Source organism: Peromyscus californicus, unplaced genomic scaffold (assembly GCF_007827085.1).
Source record: "Peromyscus californicus insignis strain IS unplaced genomic scaffold, ASM782708v3 Scaffold_8__1_contigs__length_139910024, whole genome shotgun sequence".
In the NCBI taxonomy this organism is placed as follows: domain Eukaryota; kingdom Metazoa; phylum Chordata; class Mammalia; order Rodentia; family Cricetidae; genus Peromyscus; species Peromyscus californicus.
The window spans coordinates 72294905-72317811 of NW_026294606.1; the positions used below are offsets into that span (position 1 = coordinate 72294905).

Genomic DNA, 22907 nt, shown 5'->3' on the forward strand with positions numbered 1-22907 from the left:
TCCCTCCCCACACTCTCCGAGTTGGTGTTTCCCCTAATGCAGTAAGTATTCTATTGAATTTTGTGTTCTTGTCTTTGCTTTGCATAACCTTTATTCCCCGAGAAGTAATTACTGCCTTTAAAGCACCTCTGTCCTTTTTCTTCCATTGCCGTTGTGCCGTGGTAGAGCTGCAATGTTCCTGTGGCCTGCAGACTGCCCTGCCTTGGCCTGGGTGTGGCTAGCAGATGAGGCTCTCACAGAGCCTTTGGCTGTGCTCCCCATCAGCTGAGATGTCAGGGGAAGCCTTTGGTCCAGGTTTGGATGGTGGCAGGGGTGTTCTTGTATAGTAGCACCACACCATCCCTGTTCTGTATTCTCCCGGTGCCCGTGCTAGCCAGGCAGAGGTGCATAATTTTGACCGGGAACTATTTATAGAAGTTTTTCTGCTCTCGCCCCGTGATCGTCTTCTCTCTTTTTTCTTAGTCAACCTCTCTGACAGACAAGCTAATTTTAAAATAACTCCACCTCCTCAGCTTCTCGCCATTGCTAAACCCACTGATCGCAAAGCAGCCTTGTAGAATTTGACATGAACCTGGCATAAAATACTAACTGTATCCTTTAAACAAATATCTTCCTTGTTTTTAAGCTCTAACTCTGTGGGACACCCACTGTTGATGGTCACCTCCTCCTTACACTTGTCTTCCTTGCCATTTCTAGAACACGTCTCTCACTTAGCTCTCCTCCCAGTTGTCAACCAAAACCCTTAGCATTTCATTCATTTCAATACTAAGCTTGTCTTCCGGTCTCCTGTCTCGTTCCTTCTAAAATCTCCCAGAGAACTCTCACTTATGACTAATGTCTACACCATTTCCTTCTCTGCTTGCAAGTCTTAAATCCGTCTCGAATTCCGACATGCCTGCTGAATCTCTGCCTGCTGCTTCTTATGGCTTCCATGCATGGCTTCCAAGCCTTATGGCTTCCAGGCACATGCAAGTACTACGCCCAAACTCAGGCTTTAGGGGAGTCTTGAATTTCTTTGAGAATCTGATCAGAGTAAGCTTGCCAACATTTAAATATGGACATTATTCTGCACGTAATCTCAAAGATATCATGGACTGTCTGTCTGAAGCAGTCTCTGTCTCCCAGATTATAGCCTCCAAATGGGGAAAGCGAGGACAAGCATGATTAAGCTGGCACACCCTCACTCAGTGTTAGTGTTCATCTGATGGAGTCACACACACTTTGGTTGGATTTGAACTTGACCTGTCTCTCTGCTGTGTTGTATTCTGCGGGTCACGATTCATGCTAGGCTATGATTTTGTATTCATTTACTCTGGTTTTGGTCCTTAGTCTTTGGATTTGGGGAAATCTCATTTCCACCCATTGCAGTCCATGTTTTGCAATGGGTGGAAATGAGATTTCCCCAAATCCAAAGACTAATGGTTAGAGTCAGAAGGAAAATCAGAATGTCTATTTCTATTCTTTTTCAAGGTGTCAATGAAATAACTGGTTTCTCTTTCTAGACCTTTAAGATTAAGTGTGTGTGTGTGTGTGTGTGTGTGTGTGTGTGTGTGTGTGTGTGTGCCTGTGTGGGTGCACATGTGCCTATGCATGTATATGTGTGCATGTGTGTGTATCTGTGTGTATGTGTGTGCGCACACATGTGTGAGAGCACATGTGTATCACAAGAGCATTGTGCAGGGAAATGCACAGCCTCAGGTGTTTGCTGCTGTGTGCACCAGGCTAGGTGGCCTGAGAGCGTCTAAAGATTCTCCTGTCTTCTCTTCCCATCTCCTCAAGGGGGGGGGGGGGGGCGTGCTGGGACTACAGAGACCTGTGTTACTGCATCCAGACTTTCTGTGTGCTCTGGGGATCTGAACTTGGGTCCTTAGATTTGTGTGGCAACCACTTTATCCTACAAACCATCATCCTAACTCTGAGACTTTTGACAAATGTGCTTTTGGGTGATTTAAGTGGGTAAAGCCCATTCTGCTTTAAACATATTTCCAGTTTCCTGCACAGGACCTCTATAGATCTCTATTATGATAAATTTTAAAACGTATGCATAAACTCAAATAATCTGATTTTGCTATAATGGGATACTAGGCAAGCATTGGAATGAGAATCAACCTCCACTGCCCACTAGAATGTTTATTTCTGAATGGGTAAGATTTCCATCTACTCTAACATCACTCAGTGGAGTACTCTTGTACATTACAACTCTGTCAGCATCTGCCTTTCCGGTCACAACTCTTTCTTGGTTTTTTTTTTTTTTTTTTTTGGTTTTTCCAGACAGGGTTTCTCTGTGTAGCTTTGCGCCTTTCCTGGAACTCGCTTTGGAGACCAGGCTGGCCTCAAACTCACAGAGATCCGCCTGGCTCTGCCTCCCGAGTGCTGGGATTAAAGGCGTGCGCCACCACCACCCGGCTCCGGTCACAACTCTTAAGACTGTTGGTCTTGAAAAAAAAATGAGCTCTCTCTCTCTCTCTTTCTCTCTGTCTCTGTCTCTGTCTCCCTCTCTCTCAGTTCTGGGGACCAAACCAGTCTCTTCAACATGCTAGGCCAGTGCTCTATAGCTGAGCTATATGCCAGCTCTAAAGTTATATATTTACAGTTCTGCTTACTTGATTTGGCTGGTAACTTTCCTTTGTCCTTTCTGGCATGTTCTCCCTGAGTCAACTCTGCCTTTAATGACAATAGGGACACTAGAAATCTTTCTCAAGTGGTTCTTCAAATCTAGTAGGCGCCTAGGTGGTTTGATTTTCTCAGACTAGGAGATGTCTGACCTGAAAACTTCACTCTTGGTTCTCAAAGCCTAGAGAAAGAGATGATTTTATAAACATTCACACTTTCTGTCTTAATAAATCCACAAACATGAACCTACTTCTGATGCAAAGCACTGGCCGTTACTTGGCCCTTTAGCCACATTTGTTACAGAACTGTTCAATCTAAGCAGTGGTGGGCCAGGGTCAACCTTCCTGGGCCTCTGCTGGAGGACTGGGTGGTGCCTTCCTCTCTTGCTGGGTTATTTACTTCTTGTTGGGGTATTAATTCTGTCTACTTGTCCACAAGCCCAAGTCACCTCTCCCTGTGTGCCTAACAATAGACCACTCTTCTTCCACACCCTACCGATATTTCTTGTCTGTGCTTCATATTAATTTGTGGATAGTCCTGACTTCCATCTGTCAGATTCATTAGACATGCATTATTATTTTGGTTACACTGGTGAACCCTCAAACATAACAAAGATTAACAAAGTTATTTCCTAGTATTTCTGTGTTGAAAGTAAATAATTTGGTAGAAGTTTACATTTTTCCCTAGCTAGAAAGTGCCATTAGTAAGTTTAGACAGATATTTGTCCTTATTCTGTTAGTAAGAACAAAGCTACTATCAGTATTAATTTAAAATGTGACTGTACTTTATCTTCTTTCATTACAATATTTTTTTTTTTAGATAAGTGTGTGTGTTTTCATTGTCAAAAACAGATGAGACATGTAAACAAGTGACACTCATTTTTAAAGGTTTGGCTCGCGTTTCCCACTGTGGGAAGCAGGGTCAGCATGCCTTTGACCTGGCTGCAGTCGGAGGGTGGGAAGGTATTAATTTCCGATGGTTTTATGGGCTGGTGCTAATATCTCAGCAGCAAGCAAAGGTAGGGAATGGCCACTCCGGAGACTGGGCAAGGACAAGCATTACAGGAGAGTTTGGTTTTGGCTCCCGCCTCACCCTGCTTTATGTCGGCACACTGAGTGTTATTTTCAAAGAGTATTACTCTATTAGTAATGTAACTGTCTAGAGTCTTTATTATCTGCATAATTAAAGCACAGATACTTTTTGGCATAGAGATTCGGTGAAAGTACTTGGTTAATATGTTAATTCATCTTTTAAATCTATTATAGCCACACTGCAGTCAGCACTTTTGAGGTTTGGTGAACACAGCTGGATTTTGAGAATATTCCCAGCAGGGTTGAGAAACTAATTGCCCACAGTGTTTATTTAAATTATTTTGTAAAAATCTAATTGCCCAAAGTATTTACTTAAATTATTTTTTTAATCTTTCCAGTTTTTACATATATACTGAATTTATGAGTGCAACAATTATGTGCTCAAAAGTTGATCTTTTCACATTAATTACTACTGTATCTTGTCAGATTTTCCTGATAGACTCCATGCTGAGTGTTCTGTTTAGGATTTGATTCAGAGCCATCAGGGAAAGCTTAATGATACGACTAAGCCATTTTTTTTTAAATGTGGTCAGTCTCTGGAAAAATTTTCTGTATTTTTTTAAACTAATAATGACTTCATGCATTTAAAAATATCATAGAAACCACATACTTTCAATGTTATTAACTGAAGCTTTTTAATGAGATACCAGCCTGAAGCCTGTCAGGATTGATGGGCTCCCAGGATGCGGCTCCTGATTGGTTACCTGCCTAAGGCCCCCTGCTTGGGATCGCCTAGGGATGGCGGAGCCAAGGCCAGAAAGTCTTTGCGGACATGACTGGATACTGCTGCAATGGAGAGAGAGCATGGGAGATCATGAGAAAGATCAGGAGAAAGCCGATCTGAACTTTCCAGTGGAGACCCCATTAGTGTTGGTTTCTGAAAATATTTCTGGGGGAAAAAAATTAAAACACGTCTAAGTAATTAATTATTGCCATGTCGTGCAGATTGTAATCTAAAGTATTATCAGTGTCTGGGGTAGCAGATCCTTCCGGTACTCAGACCTCAGAGCCCTACAGTCTTGTCTACTGGCCATGAGAACGGACTTTGTCAAGAGTACGTTCCTCAGGCTTTACAACGATGATGGAGAATCAGACCTACAGCCAAGTATCTTAAAGAAACCAAATGTAGCCTTGCAAGGAATTATTTCTCAGCTGTTTCTTCCCTCGGCAGTCTCTGGAGCCATTGACCCCAGGTTTTAACATGTTTTTCAGACTCTTAAATGGTAGTAAAATTTAGAATGAAGTAGAACATGAAATTTTGTAAATTTTAGAATGAGCAGAACACAGAAATAACCTTAGTATTCTAAATTTAATCTTCTGGTTTGATGTTCTAATTTAGATTGGCAAGATTCTTCCTTCAGTATGCTATGAGATTGGCATTTATTTAAAAAAAAAACCTAAGACAAGAGAAAAAAATGTTTAAAGGACAGAGACAAACAAAAATCACTTTGGATTTCAGGCTGGGTAAGCCTCCATGGCAGACCACTTGCTTAGTGGGTCCAGGGTCATAAGGTTCTGCCCCTGGTATCACACACAAATGTAACATGAATCTTAAAAGGTCTTATTAATAAAAACAAACCTGGAGGCAGATCTTGCGGTAAATTCTGAAAGATCAGAGAAGCAGAACAAGCCATAGCTACCTCACCTTGATAACTTCTCAGCTGATCCTGTTTCCTCAAACTGGAAGCCTCTGAGTCCTCATCTGAATGGATCTCAGCTGAACTGTTGGAAAGTTTAAAAGTCTCTAGTTCCTGGTCCTCACACCTTATGTACCTTTCTGCTTCATGCCATCATTTCCTGGGATTAAAGGCATGTGTCTTTCCCAAGCAAGTCATGAGATCTCAAGTGCTGGGATTAAAGGCATGTGTCTTTCCCAAGCAAGTCATGAGATCTCAAGTGCTGGGATTAAAGGTGTGTGTCACCGTACCTGGCTCTGTTTCAGTGTGGCCTTGAACTCACAGAGATCCGGATGGATCTCTGCCTACAGAATGCTAGGATTAAAGGCGTGTGCTACCACTGCCTAACCCTATGTTTAATATAGTGACTGTTCTGTTCTCTGACCCCCAGATAAGTTTATTGAGGTGCACAATATCTCTCTCTCTCACACACACACACACACACACACACACACACACACACACACACACACACACACACAATTGGTTTGAATTTTTTTTCCTTTTCAAGACAGGGTTTCTCTGTGTAGTTTTGGTGCCTGTCTTGGATCTCACTGTGTAGACTAGGCTGGCCTTGAACTCACAGAGATCCACCTGGCTCTGCCTCACGAGTGTTGGGATTAAAGGTATGCACCACCGCCGCCCTGCTGAAATTTAATATTCTATAAGGGGGTGGTTATGATGTGGACATAGAATCATAAGTGTTTTCAAAAGCAAAATTATTCTGACATTGTTTTGTATTATGTCTATGTGATTTCTGTAGCCTTTGCTATTTGAGCATGTACAATTATTTGGGGGGGGGGGGGAATACGTGACAGAGAAGAGAGGCAGTACCATACATTACTACTCATTTCTCCTTCCTTCTCCCCTCTACTCTTCTCTTGGAGTCTTGAGTATCCAGTTCTCTGATCTGTACACTGTAGGCAGTCTTAATAGTGCATTGTATATTTAAAATAGTATCAGGTACTTGGGCTTCTGTGATTAGTGTGTGTGTGGGGGGGGGGGGGGGGATGCGCGGCGGAGGGAGCCTGTGTGAACACTGAAAGCTGAATCAGCTCGTGACGAGTGTTAAGTGCTTACGGTTTCTGAATGTGAACATCTTACGGCACACAGTGCTCCCTGCCACAGCACTGACACACAGCAGAGGGGTGCACACGGAATGAATGTGGCACCCATCATTTCCTTTGTGTCCTGGCTGTGTTCTGAAGGTTAACTAGGTCCACATTCTGTTTAGTTCAGGCTCGAGCATTAAAGTTCGCAAATGGCCTATATTTTTCTATCAAGTGGTAAATAGCAATACAGTTTTTACCAGAAAAGTTCTGACTTGCTTTTCCTTTTGGTTTACGAAAGCTGAAAACAGAAAAGTTTTCCATGAACAAGAGGTTGAAAAATGCCTGGTGACCCTCCTGGGATCCGACAGCGATGGAACCAAGATTGCTGCTTCCCAAGCCATTTCAGCCATGAGCGAGAACTCCAGCAGCAAAGATTTTTTCAACACCCAAGGTGAGTAAACCGGAGACTGCCATTTTTGAAGTCTCTGCGCTCCGGGCTGTGGGGGAGGGTTTGAACTCAGGGTTTGCACTCGCTTCTCCGTAGGGATTCCACAGATAGTTCAGTTGCTCAAAAGTGACAACGAGGAGGTGAGGGAGGCAGCCGCCCTGGCCCTGGCAAACCTGACCACCAACAGCACCGCCAATGCCAAGTAAGTGCAGAGACGTCACTGGGCAGCACATCCTGACGGTGACATTTGGCTTTTAAGTTGATTCTTATTTTTTAGGTAATCTGACTTTCGTTATTCTCCAGGGTCTCTTATGAAAGTAGTTATCTGATTGGCCTATTTCCCCAAATACTGGATTTTGTTGAGAAACTCTGAACCATTATATACCCAGTTGGCCAGTTAAGTCTTTGTGTGTGTACTGCTCCTCCGTGGTGTGTGTGTGTGTGTGTGTGTGTGTGTGTGTGTGTGTGTGTGTGTGTTTACATGCCGTATGTACAGATGCATATAGAGTCCAGGTATTATTCTCTATCACTTTCCACTTGGTTTTATTCAATTTTTACTATGATATGTGTATCAGTATTTTTTCTGCTTGTATATCTGTGGACCATGTGCATACCCAGTGCCCACAGAGGCCAGAAGAGGGAACTGGATCCCCTAGAACTGGAATTACAGACACTTGTGAGCAGCCATATAGGTGCTGGAAATCAAGCCTGGATCCTTTGGAAGAACAGCCACTGCTCTTAACCACTGACCCATCTCTCAAGCCCAAATTCCCTGTATTTTTTTTTTTTTGAGACAGTCTCCCACTGAATCTGAAGCTTGCCAATCTAGCAAGATAAGAAAGCTAGTGAACTCCAGGGATCATCCTTGCTTTCTCTTCTCCCCCAGCACTGGGATCACAGGCGTGTGCAACCATGCCTGGCACTTCTCATAGATGCTGGGATCCACACTCAGGACCCCATGTTCATGGCTTTACCAAGGGAACCATCTCCCCAGCCCCTCCTAGAAACTCTTACACCTTTCAGTTCTTGTGCAAATGAAAGTAAGCAATGCTAGAAATATTCCTGACAACATTATTAAAAGCAATAGCTAAATGTGAAAGAGTTTAAAGACATTAGAGAAAATGAGAGCGGTTTAAAAGTGAACTAAAGGCAATGGACACGAAGGGGTGGGGGTGGGGTGGGGGGGTGTGGAGATTTCTCCCAACTGGGAAAACTGTGGAATGTGTTTTGTAATTATTTTTTAAATTAATTATCTACATAGTCCACCTCCAATGAGACCAAGACTCTGAAATCTTAGCTGACTTTCCAGGGTTTGTCTATGTGTAAATAGCTGAGCTGGAGACTTGAACCCATGTCTGTCAGACTCCAAAGGTCATGCTCCTTTCACCACAGAAGGTAACACAGCCTTGCAAGATAGGAATCTCCTGGACTCAGCTTTCATAAATAAGATAATCCTTTCCCCTCCATGCATCTTACTTAGTATGCAACTAACAGCTATTTCTTATCCTTTTATGTATGTGATGTTCTGGCTCAAATTGCCCTGTCTAACTGAAGAATATCCTCCTCTTCCCCCCACATAGTCTCTTTCTTTACTCCCGTGCAAGCATTTCCTTAGCTGTTAGTGGAGTGACTAAAATCTATGCCCCGAAAGCCTGGCAGCAGAGGCATCCAAACCAAGGGTGCTCCTCCGTCAGAGGCAGTGGGACTCGCTTCCCAAGCCACGGCTGTCTCTCTCCACCCAAGCGCTGGCCTTCAGGATGCCCCTGACACAGGAAGCAATGATCTGAAGACAGCAGCCCAACCATTTCAGGAAGTTTTATCAGCACCATTAAAATCTCTCTGTCGTCCACTTGGTTTTAAGTATCATCTAAAATACTTTTAACAGGCCTCCAGAGTGTATGCATGCCTTGATATGAGTCTGGCTTCTATGATTTCACAGCTCTGTATAAACGCGAAGGAGTTAGGAGGCAGTTAGTCCTCTCAGGGACTTGTCTGCTACAACCCACTTCATCTGTGTAATTTAATCTGAGGCCAGAGTTTCCTCACCTATCAGGAGTGCCCTCCATTCCTTCGACCTTTTCTCGATTGTATTTGGTAAGGGGTTTACTAGTGTTCTTTGAGAGAGATCTGTATAGTTTTTTTTGTTTTTTGTTTTTTTGAGCTAAAAATATTTTTGAGAGCAATTTTTTTTTAGTTGATGTGTTTATCATTATAGATGTATGAGTGTTTTGCCTGCATATATGTGTGCATAGCCACATTCATGACCAGTACCCTCAAAGGTCAAAAGAGGGCCTTGGACCCCCTGAGACTGGAGTTGTTGCTGGTTGTGAGCCAAGGTGTGGGTGCTGGGAATCACACCACTGTCCTCTGCAAGAGTAACAAGTGCTCTTAACTGCTGAGCCAACTCTCCAACCCTGAAGTAAATATTTTTTTAGAATGAGTCAGTCTTGGTATATTTGTAGCAGATGCTGAAAACTGGAGTCAGAAAAGATCTTACAGTCAACCAAAAACAGGGAAGCCAGCCAGGCCAACTTGGAGATCCTTCTAGAATGCTAATAACTCAATGATTTTAAAGTCAAATCCAACAGAAGTAAATGCGATTGGTTATTTTTAATAGAAAATGTCTTCTCCTCTGACTGTATTTAAACATCAATTAGCATAAACCTGGCTTTCCTGGGGTCCACAGAATCCCCTTTTTGGAAGCAAGCTATTTCACCAAGACTCTCCCAGCATGAGCCATTCTGCTGCTGGGGCAGCTGAGTTTGTGTTTTCCTAATCACTTTCTGTGGCTCACAGTGAAGGAGGGAGGCAATGCCAGCGCTCAATCCAGGTGCATTGAGAGCTGCTGGAACACCTACCCATTTCTAACCTAATTTGTAACGATGCTTTGTGGTGGCCTAAATACTGTGGGTGTGCCTTGAGATGTCTGGTCTCCTACAGTCACATCTTAATGTGCCTAAAATGAATTTCTAATTCAAATTTTTATGATCTAAAAATGGAATTTTATAACCTATCTATAAATTAATTTCTCATCTAATATATCTGATCTCAGGCTACCATGTGTCTTGTTTCTCACTTGAAAACACATTCACCTGTAACAATGTTGTATAGATGGGAGACTTTCTCAGAGGCATCAGCCGATACCAAGCCCATCCAGGCCCCTTTGTGGAAGGCTTTCAGGGTTAAGGTGTTTTAGTCAGCACAGGGGTGCTATCTGTTAGGTGGTCTCTGTGAATGTGGCTTCATGGACACCCAAGGTTTCTGGGCCTTTCAAACTTTATTTCTTCACAGAATAACACTTCCAATGGTTTGTAATGAGTTTGAACGAAACTGCTTGAGTTTGGTTCTAAACTGTTCCCGTTCTCCCCTTCTGACTGTTTATCCTGCTACTGAGGCCATGGTGGGGGGAGGGGGTGGGGAAGGTGAGAGCCAGGTTGAATCTGTGACTGTGAAGTTCTCAGTGGTGCTATTTCCAAGGACCCTTAGGGGGCATGGGGCCACTCAGCCCTCACTGAATACAGATTCTGGGGGAATGGCCTCCTGGGGATTCCAAGGATTCCCTGGGCCCGTTGTTGGAAGATTGCATTTGTTCATCTCCAATCTCTGCATGGACCTGTCCAGCTGACTCCGTAACTTCCTCCCTGCCAAAATTCCCTTGAAATCCCTGCCATCCTGTGAATCAGAAGCCTGGGTGCCAGGTAACTAGCCTTATCCAATTTTATATGAAAGCCATAAAGGACTTTCTCAAGTGTGTGCTTCTCAAGTACATGCTCCAATTTCTCAGAGGCCCTTTCTAGCCCACCTGCCAAGGTCTCGTAAATGAGACTGTAACTTACTGCATTACAAATTATCATTGTTGACGAAAACAACTCTTTTACAAAGAGTAAAATGGGCCGTGAAATATGTTCTAGAAGTTCTTTCCAGTTCCAGAAGTATTTTGCCTGGAGCGTTTTGAACTGACACTCCTCTTGCCTAGAATGTTTTTCTAGAAAGCCAAGTCAGTCACTGTTCAAATCACCTTGGGAAAGCAGTCTACCATTGCTAGTGTTGAAACACTGCTACACACTGCCCGCCCACAGGGCGGGCAGTGGCTCACCTGTGGGCTTGATTGCTATTTATAGTCCGTGGAGGGAGCAGCCTTTCTCTCTTTATTCATTGACACATTCCAAGCATCTAGAACATCACTGTCCCACAGATAGAGAGAGGTGGGGGTGGGAGAGGAGGCAAGAGATTTAAAAAAAAAAAAAATGAAAATGAACCCAAAGTGAAAAATGGGAAGTTTGATGTGATGGGGAAATGGCAGCTGGGAAAACTGGAGAGGAGAAGCCTGGGAGCCTCAGTAAACTGGAAATGCTGGAGGACCTGAAGAAGAGAAAACCCATGGAAAAGTATTTCTTTTGCCAAGGGAGGGGGAGTTCCAGTGGGGGTCGAGGAGCAGTCTGCCTATCTCCAGAAAATCCTACCAAGATCTCCGAGTTTGTATTTGCCATGGCAGTTCTGAAGAAGACATCTGCTGTCTCCGTCAGACCTGGATCAAGGAAGCCTAAAGAACTGTCCAAACTTGGAGCAGCAGTGGCTCTTAATGAGGACAAAGACAGTCAGCCTGGAGAAATGCTCCAGAGGATTGTCGGAGACCATTGGAAGAGGGAGCCAGCAGCAGCCAGCCCCCAGTTCCTTAACAGAAGAGCCTGGGGTTTCTATAACCAGAAGCCGTGGAAACAAAATACAAGATGTTATCTTGGAAATGTAGACCACCAAGACGAGTCAGGCACCGTCTTTGATATTGGGATGTGGGTGTATAGTTAAAAAGCACTTAAAAAAGAAAAAATAAAGAATAGTTTAAGCCTATATTTGAACTTCTTTTTGGTCTTCCTTTTTGTAAAAGATTAAGTGGAACACTACTAATAAATGGGAGTTTGAAACTAGAAGTAATCTTTGTTTTATATACCAATTTCAAGACATTTGCTTGTTTTGTAGCATTTCATGTGGTTTGCTTTCAAAGGTAACATAATAAAGAAATCATAACTTTTTTTAAATCATGTTTTTTAGACACAACTATTAGCACATTAAAAGGGAAAAGTTAAAGGGAAGAGTTACTCTCCTGACTTCATTCCCCAGTCTTTAGCCGATCTGGCTCCCAGGAATAGCCTTCTAGAGAAAGTGGGTATTGTACTGAAAGGAAAATGCTACTAGACTATTGACCAAGAGTAAATTTAAATCAAATTAAGCTACCCCCCCCCTTTTTCCTTCTGGGCGTCCTATACCTGGTATTGCATTGCCAAAAGAGAGTATGGATTTAGATATTACACACACACACACACACACACACACACACACACACACACACACACAGACAGAGATGGGGGAGGATGAGAATATAGCATTATATGAAGACACAAACTGAGAAGAGGTATTTCCTGAGGCTTTACTCAAGAAGTTGTTACTAACTTGTTAGATCCAACTTGAGCTGGACTCATGGCCAGATTTCTTATTAGCCCAATTACACAGTTTATTTTAAACTTGCAAACAATGATAGCAGTATCAGAAGTATACTTTAATTACTGAACTAGAAGGAAAGCAAGCACTTGTTTTTCTAGTCTCTCGCTGTATATATTCTATAGATTTGTGTGTTGTGAAGCTTGTTTAATAAGTTTCAGTTGTATATGGGTGATTTTTAAAAGTGTGACAGTTAAGCAAATGTTTAAAAACGTAGTCATAGGTAAAAATGATATGATGGGCATTGGAAGACGTGTTTGCCTGGCCTTTTTTTTAAAAAAAAAAATTTCAATTTGACAAAATTCGCTAGTATTTTAGTAAAGACATTTATCTCTTCCTATATTGAGTTCTGGTTAATAACTCTTTTGGATCAAGTAAAGAGACGTAATGGTTATTTTAATAAACAGTAAAATGGGCATAGTTTGCCTACGTAAATGTAAGTTGTTTGTGTATTTGAGGTAATAAAATCACGTAGAAACTAATTATGCTACCTACATTTCCGTTGTTTTACTTAAGTGTTATTACCAACTATTCACTCGTTTGTGAATGTTAGCTTTGCTGTGGATATGCCTGCTTAATTTAAAGTTGTTACCTGCTTCAAAGAGCTCTTTACCACCCAGAAAACTGAAGCCGCCTGCACACTTAACATTGTCATGTTCAGGGAAAGCATGTTTGGATCACAGAAGCCACCCTGAAGTCAATAGTGGCCTTCCTCTAAAAGCCTTCTGTTCTCACTTTGGGCCCCGTATTTTCTGCAGAATAAAGGCTAATGAGTAAGAAGCAAGGAACAGGAACCGAAGTACTTATCTGAAGGGCAGTGAAAGGCAAGCTGCCAGAGTCCCCTGTTAGAAATGAAAGGAGAAAGACATTGTCTTAAGTGCGGAAATAGAATGAGAGAGGTGGGAACTAGCCCGCGTGGAAGAGTGGGTGAAAGCGGAGAAGCAGCAGCCGTGGCGAAGGCGTGGGAATAGCAGCCCCTGGCTAACTCAGCACGGCTGTCCTTTCTTGGTATGCTGCTACTCTACTCGACAGTCCTCTGCATGTAATGATTTTTGGAAATGAGAAGCTATTAATTTTTGGATGTAGGAAATATCTTCAGTTGAGTTTCATGTTTTATTTACTCTGTACTTTGCTACCCAATTAATCATTTCAAATTTTTAAATAATTTATGCAAGTGCAGAGAGAATGATTTGCGGTTGACAGCCTTCTGAGTGGCTGGTCCTATGTGTAATGAGACTAGTTTAAACAATTTATAACGTCACTGCCATCTGTTGGATCTGATCAGAAGCAGAGTTTTCAAAGCTGCCCCCAGAATGGAAAGGATTCAGCCACCTTCATTTCCCTTTGCACTGGTAACTAAATTTACCCATTTGATAAACCACAGCAAGATTTGAAAGGAAGTATACATGTTGGTTGGGCATTTTAAAATGATACCATTTTTTAAAAAAAGGCACCATTTTAGCAAATAGCAAGCAATAACTACAACAATTTTAATACCTAAAAGACAATGAAATCTGATACTAAGGCTCGATCTTCACAGATAACGGTGTGTCCAGCCATACTGCCCTAGATTCTGCATAGCCATCCCACCTTTTCTCCTTGAAGATAGTTTTAAGGACCCCTTCCTTCCCACTCCCCTGTAAAATTTTCAGCCTTTTGTATAGCTTCTCCACTGTCCACAAGAGCAGCAACCCAAGACAGTTCTGAATTATAGCATATAGACTGGTCACTTAAAGAAAATAATTAATTGTTGGGCCACCTCAAGCCTTCCCAACAGCAGAGACAAGCTCATCTCTAGGGACTGCTCCACTTTTGTGTGACCTCTGGCCAAGACCACAAGAGCTGATGAGTAAGAGGCTGACCCAAGGGGCTAATGCGGGGACAGAGGGCCCCACGTTACTCGTATGCCCGAGTGCTTTGTTAACTTTCGAATAGCTTCGACTGTATATCCATGCCAATATGAATGATTGGTCATTTTGTATTATTGGTATCAAAATTTCTCTTGACTAATATAGAAACAAAGAAAAAAAGTCTTGCTCATTAAATAAAGCTGGAGGAAGGCAGGTAAATGCCTCTTTAATGTCCACGAAAATTATGTGTTGAGTAATCATGTCTAAGAAAACCATATCATATGTGGAGAAAAAAATTAAATGCATCCCCAGAATAGAATTTTATATACTATAGCAAAAATCAGTACCTCATATGGCACGTCTCAGGACAAGCCAGGACTCAGTGGCCATGCTAGGATAGTCCTGTCACCTAGGCAGAGATGGTCTGCGCTGAAGTGGGAATCATCTCTGGCCCGTGCAGAAAGAGTGTGTGTGTGTGTGTGTGTGTGTGTGTGTGTGTGTGTGTGTGTGTGTGTGTGTGTGTTTTGAGGTTAAAAAAATCACCACCCAATTAAATAAAGCTGGGGGTGGGGCTGGTAATACAATATGCTGTGTTTATCTTACCATTCCTTTGTATGTCTTTTAACGTGTAGATGTGGGACTGATTATCCTTAGAGTCGCCAATATTTTATTGTAGAATGATGGCTGTAACAGAGTGAGTGATGACCGGTTATTTTGAAGACGAGGATACAAGAAAACACATCTGTTAAAAGTGGCCACACGCCACGCCTTCCCTTCTCCCTCGGCGGCATCTCTTGCAGGGAGGGAGGCTGCACACCCTTCCGAGATGGCTGTAGTTGTGCGCGATCGTCCTTTGAGAATTAGCGCTAGACCCGCTTCTCGGCACCACTCAAATTCACTTAGGATAAGTGGTCTCGGGACTCAGAGCACTTGAAGAAACACTGGCCATCGAAAGGACCGGAGAAAGACGCAAACTCAGCGCATAGGTTTGATGTGCGGGTGGGACCTAAAGCCCAAGCCGCGCAGTTATTGTCTTTGTCGCGTAGGGGTTTTCTTAAGAAACAGGTTTTCTGAGCGATTCCCCTTCACCCACAGCGGCAGGAACCGCGTCTTCCCACTGCCCCCTAGTGGCGGCTCCGGAGGGGGGTTGGGGGAGGGGCTCGCTCTGTGTTTTAATGAAACACACACTAATTTAATTTGAAACACTCTGGTGAGCCTAAAATAATATTTTTGGAACATTATTAAAAGATTGTGATCTGGAAAGCATTTCACTGCGATAGTATTATACTGCTAAATACACGGCTAGCAGATGTGTGTGTCTGTCTTTGTCCCTTTCCGAGGTGCTGGCATTGCACAATGTTTTGACACCCCCTTTTTTTTTCTTCCCTAGCGGTGACTGAATATCTGCCGCTCTGTGTCATCACGGGGACAGCCACAGCACGTTTGAGCAATAGACGCTAATGAATCCCATTGCAACAGAAAAGATTATTTAAAAATTCTTGCGTAAATCTGTTGTGAAATTCTAGAACCTTGGCGGTCTCCCGATATAAGTGACCGTCGACATAGATTGAACTGGTTTAGGAGGGCTGAAGAATGATCCCTTTTTTTTTCTTAAAAAAAAAAAAAACTAGCGATGATATTTGAAAGAGCTTGGTACTTTAGAAATCCTCTAGAGCCCCTGAGATTGACAGTAGGAAAAGGCACTTGTCACTAAGCCCGATGTCCTGAGTTCGATGCCCAGGTCCTACCTAGAAGGAGAGACATGACTCCCAAGGGTTGCCCTCCGACCTGCACACCCATGCCATGGTACACACACACACACACACACACACACACACACACACACACACACACTTGCAACAAATGAAGTAACAAAAGTCCTTTGTATTTAAGTGGTAAAACAGAAAGAATCTTCACGATACACATATGAATTATTCCTGTATTCCTTTTGTTCAATTTCCTGAGTGGCTGTTTCTCGTGTCCACCCTTAGCTTCTCTATTCCTGTCCACATGGTCGAATCTTGCTATTACTTTGCTTATATTGGCTGGGGAAAAACCATACTGGGGTCAAACAGCCCCCAGAAGGAGAAACTGAGCTTTCAATAAAAGCGCTTGATTCCCTGTGCCTACTCCGTCGGCGGATACTTGCCAGACCTTGACAAACAGTTTGAATTTGATTAGCTACCAGTTTTGTGAGGCTCAGTGAATCTCATAAAATGTTCAATTAGAAAATTATCCGTGCTGCTTTTATTACCTACAGAGCAGGGCTGATATTTGCATAACATTTTAAAGTTGCTGGTACTCTCTGGTTTCTGGCATTACTGATTTCCACAGGAAATTATCAAACAGATTGGATAGCCTTAGATTATTTCTCTTTTAATTTGAAGCCTATTTAAACCTATATGTTAGTTTGTATTCACCCTTGACTTTTCATATTAATCATTCACCACGGTTCTTCTTCACTTGAGAATAAGCCCTTACTGCTGATTAATAGTACCTCCGTGGAGAGGCCTCAGATCTGATGGTGGAAAAGCCTCAATTCTAGTCCTGCAGGTTTATTTTGGCTGTCTGGCTGGAAAGTTGTCTGAAAAATGAAGGTTTCATCCTCACATGCAAACCGTGAAATATGGTCTTCTTTTCCCATGAGCCACAAAAAAATCCTCCTGCTAGTGGCTAATAGATATTAGATTCTGCTGCTGATGGTGGCTGGCAGATATTGGCAGGTGTTTAGTTAAGTACCCCAGTGGAGCTTATCTTTGGATCCAACAGCAGTCTTATGTGAGAAGGGCTGTCCTTGTCCTCGTCACGTGCATTTGTTCCTGAGCAAGTAGAGGCATGGTACTTCCCCAGGTTACCAGAGGTAGGCAGGACACTCACACTGAGATGCAGCCTGTCCCTCCTCCCTGTGGAGCCCGGCTCATCTCCCCACCCTTGCAGCTTGGCTCCCACCGTGTCCGCTGTTCAGCAAGTGTGGGAGGCTCTTGTTCTCTATGCAGAACTTAGTCTGTATCTCTAGTCCTTTCCCTTTACTTCCCCCCTCCATCTTCTCCTCAGACTCCTCTCTCTCATCTCTGTTCTCCTCCCTCCTGTCTTCTCTGCCTCCCCTCGTTCCTTGAACAACGACAAAGTGAAGCAAGCAGACTCTACGTTTGCTCTTCTTGGAGAGGGAAGGCAGTCACAGAAAATATTGTCTCAATGCTGGAAACTGTGATAATCCGGACATGATGTAATCCCAACACCGAGGAGGTGGAGACAGGGGTATCGGAAGTGTGAGGTCATCTTTGACTGTGTAGTGAGGTGGAAGCTTACCTGGGCTATAGGAAACCAGGCTTTAAGCAAGCAAACAGATAAAACAAACCCCTTCATGACAAATGTGAAGAGAGAATGGATTAAAAGTCACACGGTCAGGATTGTAGTTCTGTGCGTGTTGTTAATCCCTTTGTGAACACTTTCTGAATTGTCTCTTTCCCAGCTAGGAAATAATAGCTGGACTGTAGACTGCCCACTGGTTTGGACCTCTGAGCCGCTCGGTTTGGCAGTGATCCTGGCTCTTCTCTCCAGAAATGACTTCCATTGGGGGCCTGACGGGCCTCCCTCTCTGGGGTATCCCGTCATTTATCTAAAAATGCTTCTTTGAGCTTAGGATCCTTTTCTAATCACATCAGGGCCTCCTCCCAGTGCATTCTGGGTAGGATGCTGCTCCCGCTGCCGAAATGCAGCAAGGCTAGAGAAAAGGCCTTGGGGACCTGTGTTCCTTGAGCTTGAGTCCGGGAGATGTCAACACACAGCTGTTATATTTCAGTTTTGAGACAGTTTAGTAGCCCAGGCTATCCCAATCCTCCCATGTTAGCCTCCCAAGCACCAGGATGACAAGGGAGCATCAGCACAGCAGTCATCTTAAAAGATTAATTTCAAAAGTGACAGAAGTGTAAGTGAAACAAAGTACCACAGCATCATAAGGAGAAGTGCTGTCCTGGGGTCTTAAGAGGGGCCCCAGGGACCTGTATGGAACTAATAAAGGAAGAGGGACATAGCTCGGTGCTGGGGATTTACATTTTTTTTTTCAGTCACACCAGAGCGTTCAGTGTCCTTATGAAGAAAATAAAATGATATCTTTAATTACTGGAGGATGCTCATTTACAGATATTATAGACTGATTTCCAGGAGAAACAGCAACCTCTGGTAACTGTATTCTGAGCAGCCAAACACCTTGGCCATCATTCCTATTTTATTAGGAGACCAGGCAACCATGTAAAATGAAGAGAGTTGTTCTCTTCCCGTGGCAGGTAGTTAATTACGGGCAGAGCAGTCTGGCTTTTGAAACACAGGGTGGTGGGCATGAGGGAAGTGAAGAATTGTGATCGAATAGATAGGTCAATAAAGACCCCCTCGTCACTCTGTGTAAGAAAATTACATTTGATTCCCTTAGACTTTGATTGACTGCCTCCAAATCCGTAACAAAAACAATTTGGGCTGTCTGTGGAAGTGCTGGGCTAGCACGCTTGAGCCTATGACTGCATAGTTCTTCCCAGAACCATGTGAAGAACATGTGAACATAGTTCTTCATAGATTGCATAGAAACCATAATGCCAGAGAAGTTGTATGAAAAGAACATTCTGGAAGCCTTGGAGCAACACCTAAGGCAGATCATTATGATACAAACAGTTGGCTTCCACACACATCTCTGAGTACTTTATTGCATCGTTATTTTCCTGAGTCTTTGGCTAATGCTTACTTTCCAATAATCATCTTCTACTCTAAAACCTTTCATTTTAAGCATATGCCTGCAGTTGTGATTCCCCCCTTTACAGCCAAAGGTTCTTTAAACACTATTTAAAAGAAGAACTCTTCTTGGCTGGTCTTGTCAGCCCTGGTGTACAGTTGCAGTTCGGGGTGTGTGTGTGTGTGCCAGCGTTCTGAAGCCGAGGGCTGTGGCCAGGTGATCCCTGTTTTCAACTCTGGAATGGACAGCGAACCACACTTTTCGTCTTTTTGGTTTCGAGTCTCACCTTTACCAGCTGAGCCGTCTCTGCAGCCCAACACCTCACTTTCCGGATCACTAAAAACTGGCAGGTACAGGAAGAGCGAGTCAGGACTCCTGCTCTCTGCACTCTAGCTCCGGCTGTGGTAACCAGGAGCTGTCCCACTGCCTGCTTCTCAGTGGGTGCAGCACTGCCCCTGCGCAGGACTGCTGTCAGCTGGCGTGGCTGCAGGTGCCATCCTTCACCATGCCGAGTGTACCTCTCTCCACCACTGAAACCTGGCTGTGCCAACATGTCTTCCTTGGTGCGACAAAACTCAGAGACATATGACAAGTCACGCTGGTGGGGATGGTTGTAATCACTGTTAACAAACAAGATTCTTATCGCCAACATTACCATCTGTTCCACCCCGTTCCACATATTACCCTGTATGTGGGCTCTGTTAAACAGATTTCCGGAATGCCCAAGGTCACCCTTGATTCACGTAACCAGCCATCACAGATCTGTTGAACAGGACTCTCAAACCAGCAGAAAGATCCAGTCCCAGGACCAAACGGTGTAGCTTTGTGACACACACAGAATCATTGTTTGCAAAGACAGCGATTCCCCAGTATAAGAAACGAGCAGGTTCCTGAGATATCCTTTGTTTAAAGTGTAAAATTCCATGACTTAACCTCATCTAAAAGCTGTCTCAATGCATTGTGGTGAGGACTGGACGGACTGAACTCAACCTAGGTCAGCCTAGACATCCCATTGCGTTGGCTCTCCCTCATCGTCCCTTCTCAACCCACCCAAAACTTTTCTTCACTACCCTGAGTTAATCCAAAGCATTAAAAATATTTTGGTCCCCCCAAAACTGGAGATACAAATCAAATAAGGGGTAAACATTGGCTCCAAGAAGCCTGCAGTGGGCAGCAGCCACCACAGAGGAGGGGGTGATTAACAAGGGGGTGATGTACCAAGACAGTACAGAGCACAGAGCAGCTGAACAGCTATTGAATGAGATGTAGTTCTTCAGGAGGAAATACAGGAGGGATGGGAATGGTATTCAGGGCAAAGGGAACATCAGTGTAAACACATACATGTGAAATAGCATTGTAAGCCATCAGTTGATGCTATGAGTGTAACTGAATTTTTTGCTTAGTGAAATTTGGTATCCATTTTTGGGGGGAGGGGATTTGCTGTTTTTTTGTTTTGTTTTGTTTTGTTTTTTGTTTGTTGGTTTGTTTATTTGATTGTAGGTTTGGAGAGCTCCAGTGGAAAAACTGTTGATTTCCATGACAAATGTGAAATAAATATATTTTGTTAGGTTTGATTGTGTTTGTGCCAAAACCTTGTTTTCTGAACAAAAGGAAATGGGTGTGTTTAAGAAAGGTTCAAGTTCAGGTTTTAAAAAAGAACTGAGTTTGGGGATCTTGAAACCCTTTCTTGAGGAAAAGCCATTTGTAACAAACTACAAAGGGATTACCCAGAAGAGAAGGAGCTGGAAGTAGGAAGAGCTTGTGTAGCAAGACACAGTGAGAGCTACAGGAGAGGAGAGAGTGGGGCATGGGGGTGGGGGAGGGGGAGGCAGAGCGAGGCATGCAGAACTTTGGAAGCTGTGTGGGTGATCTGGGCTTTATCCAGACAGTGGGAAACTGTGAAAGTTTGGAGGAAGCAATATGATTAGAATGTAAAAATACTGCATTATCAGTAAGATAGAGAAAGGGCTGAAAGAGCACGAGACATATTAGGACCTACTGATTGATGATCCTTACTTCACTATGGGCTTATACTCCCACAAATCTATTGAAAACTGAAATTAAGTCCAAATGCAGTTAATGCACCTAACCCACGTGACATCACAGCCTCATGATACAGCACACTGTTGGGTACCAGGGCGAGGGCAGGTGGAAGCAGGAAGGAAAGAGGGCAGGGAATGAGAAGGAATGGATTATGGCACGTATTGATATATTGCCAACCTGGTAAAATGTCCACATTGAAAACCTGTAGTATGTTTTCTATTGAATGCCGGTCACTTTTGAAAAATCCCAACTCACACTGTAAGTCAAGGACCATTTGTGAGTGTGGACCTTCTGTACTGGTGCTAATCCATGTGAGGATCATGTTGGATTTAGTTGGAGGAGGAAGGAAAAAGAGATCGAGATGAGAAATAGTGGTAGAGGGAGGTATAGCAGGACCTGGTGAGGCTGGCTACACTGTCGTGTTAGACCACACCTCTGTTCTTCACACACACACACACACAGATGTTTTTAGTCATCTCCATATTTGTTGTTAGCTTGTGTTTTTTAAATTTATACTTAAACTCATTTGAGTAAACTCCAACTGGATGGCGACGAATGATCGTAAATATCAGAAAATATTTTCTAACTATTGTGGTGACATATGGCCCTATAATTCTGGATTTCATAATACAGCAGTTTGACTTCTGTCTCACTTGCTTGGATAATGCTGTGCTGTTAAGAAAACTGAAATATGTTTTTAAACTATGACAGCCTTCAGTTTCTGGATGTCCACATTAAAAACAGCAAAAAAGCAAAACAATATCATGGGTTTCAAAGAAGCATGATGAATGCAAATTTCTCATCTACAAATTTTGCATTATATTTCTATCACTGTAATTAGCTTATTTTTAGGCAAAAAGGGTTTGGTTTCCTGCCGCAAGTTCATTTTAGTGATTGTTTCTCAGAGTTACACAGAACATGAACTGGAGGCAGAGGATGGAGGTCCGATGTGTGCCTTTCTTCCTCGGGCTGAAAGCTTGGTTTATCTCTGGGAGGCTGGTCTGCTCAGCACAGTAAAAGTTATTTTCCCCTGTGCGCCAGAAACTTGGGCTTTTTAAGCAGCTAGGTTTTTATGTACTTCTTTTATTGTCTTCTAAAGAGCAACGAAAGGAGCAGAAGGCAGCCATTCACAGACCAAGGGAGGCACGTCTTTGCCTTAGAATGCCAACACTGAGCACAAGGCCCGGGAGCTCAGGCATTCCTTATGGAAATCCCTAGTCTCGACCCACTACTTCTTAATTTCCTCCTCCTCCTCTTCTTTTTTCCTCTTCCTCCTCCCTTTTCTTTTTCAAATATAAGCTGAGTCTTTTTATTATTTTTATTTCATTTTATTTTTGTGTATGATGTTTTGCCTGCATGTATATCTGTGTACCACTTGAATGCCTGGTTCTTGGAGACTAGAGGGGGACAGTCAGTCTCCTGGACCTGGAGTTACAGGTGGTCTGAGCCGTTGAATCATGTCCTTTCAAGAGTAGAGAGTGTTCCTGACTAAGTGCTGAGCTCTTTCTCCAGCTCCATTTCCTGGTTTCTTGTTTTCATGAGAAATTGAAAAAATAAAGTGAGGTGTGCTCTTTTAGTTTTCCAAGCATGAAAATCCCTACCACTTAACAATGGAATCATGTATCTTGGGCAAGGCATGCTTCGAGTGGTTACAGATTTGAAGCATTTGACATGAGGAGCTGGGTTATGTTGAGTGTCAAGAAAACTTACTCAAAAGAAGAGGAGTTTTGAAAAGATTCCAGTGTGTGTCAACTAGAAAAATACATTGAACTTGAACTTCCAGGAGTTGGCAGGTATTTCTGTGGGAAAGCATGTGTAATGCCCTGGGTTCTATTTCTGGCATGTGTACATGAACACACACACACACACACACACACACACACACACACACACACACACACACACACACACGCAA

The 22907-nt window shown here is 43.2% G+C and overlaps 1 protein-coding gene across 2 annotated transcripts in view; it reads left to right on the top strand.

The window, feature by feature from the left end:
• Armc3 (armadillo repeat containing 3) overlaps positions 1-22907 on the top strand; it is an 82254-nt gene that overhangs the window by 31349 nt on the left and 27998 nt on the right. For both annotated transcript variants that reach the window (XM_052728856.1, XM_052728857.1), the window contains exons 8-9: positions 6731-6883; positions 6977-7082. In XM_052728856.1, coding sequence (XP_052584816.1) covers positions 6731-6883; positions 6977-7082 — 259 coding nt within the window. The remainder of the gene's footprint in view (positions 1-6730; positions 6884-6976; positions 7083-22907) is intronic.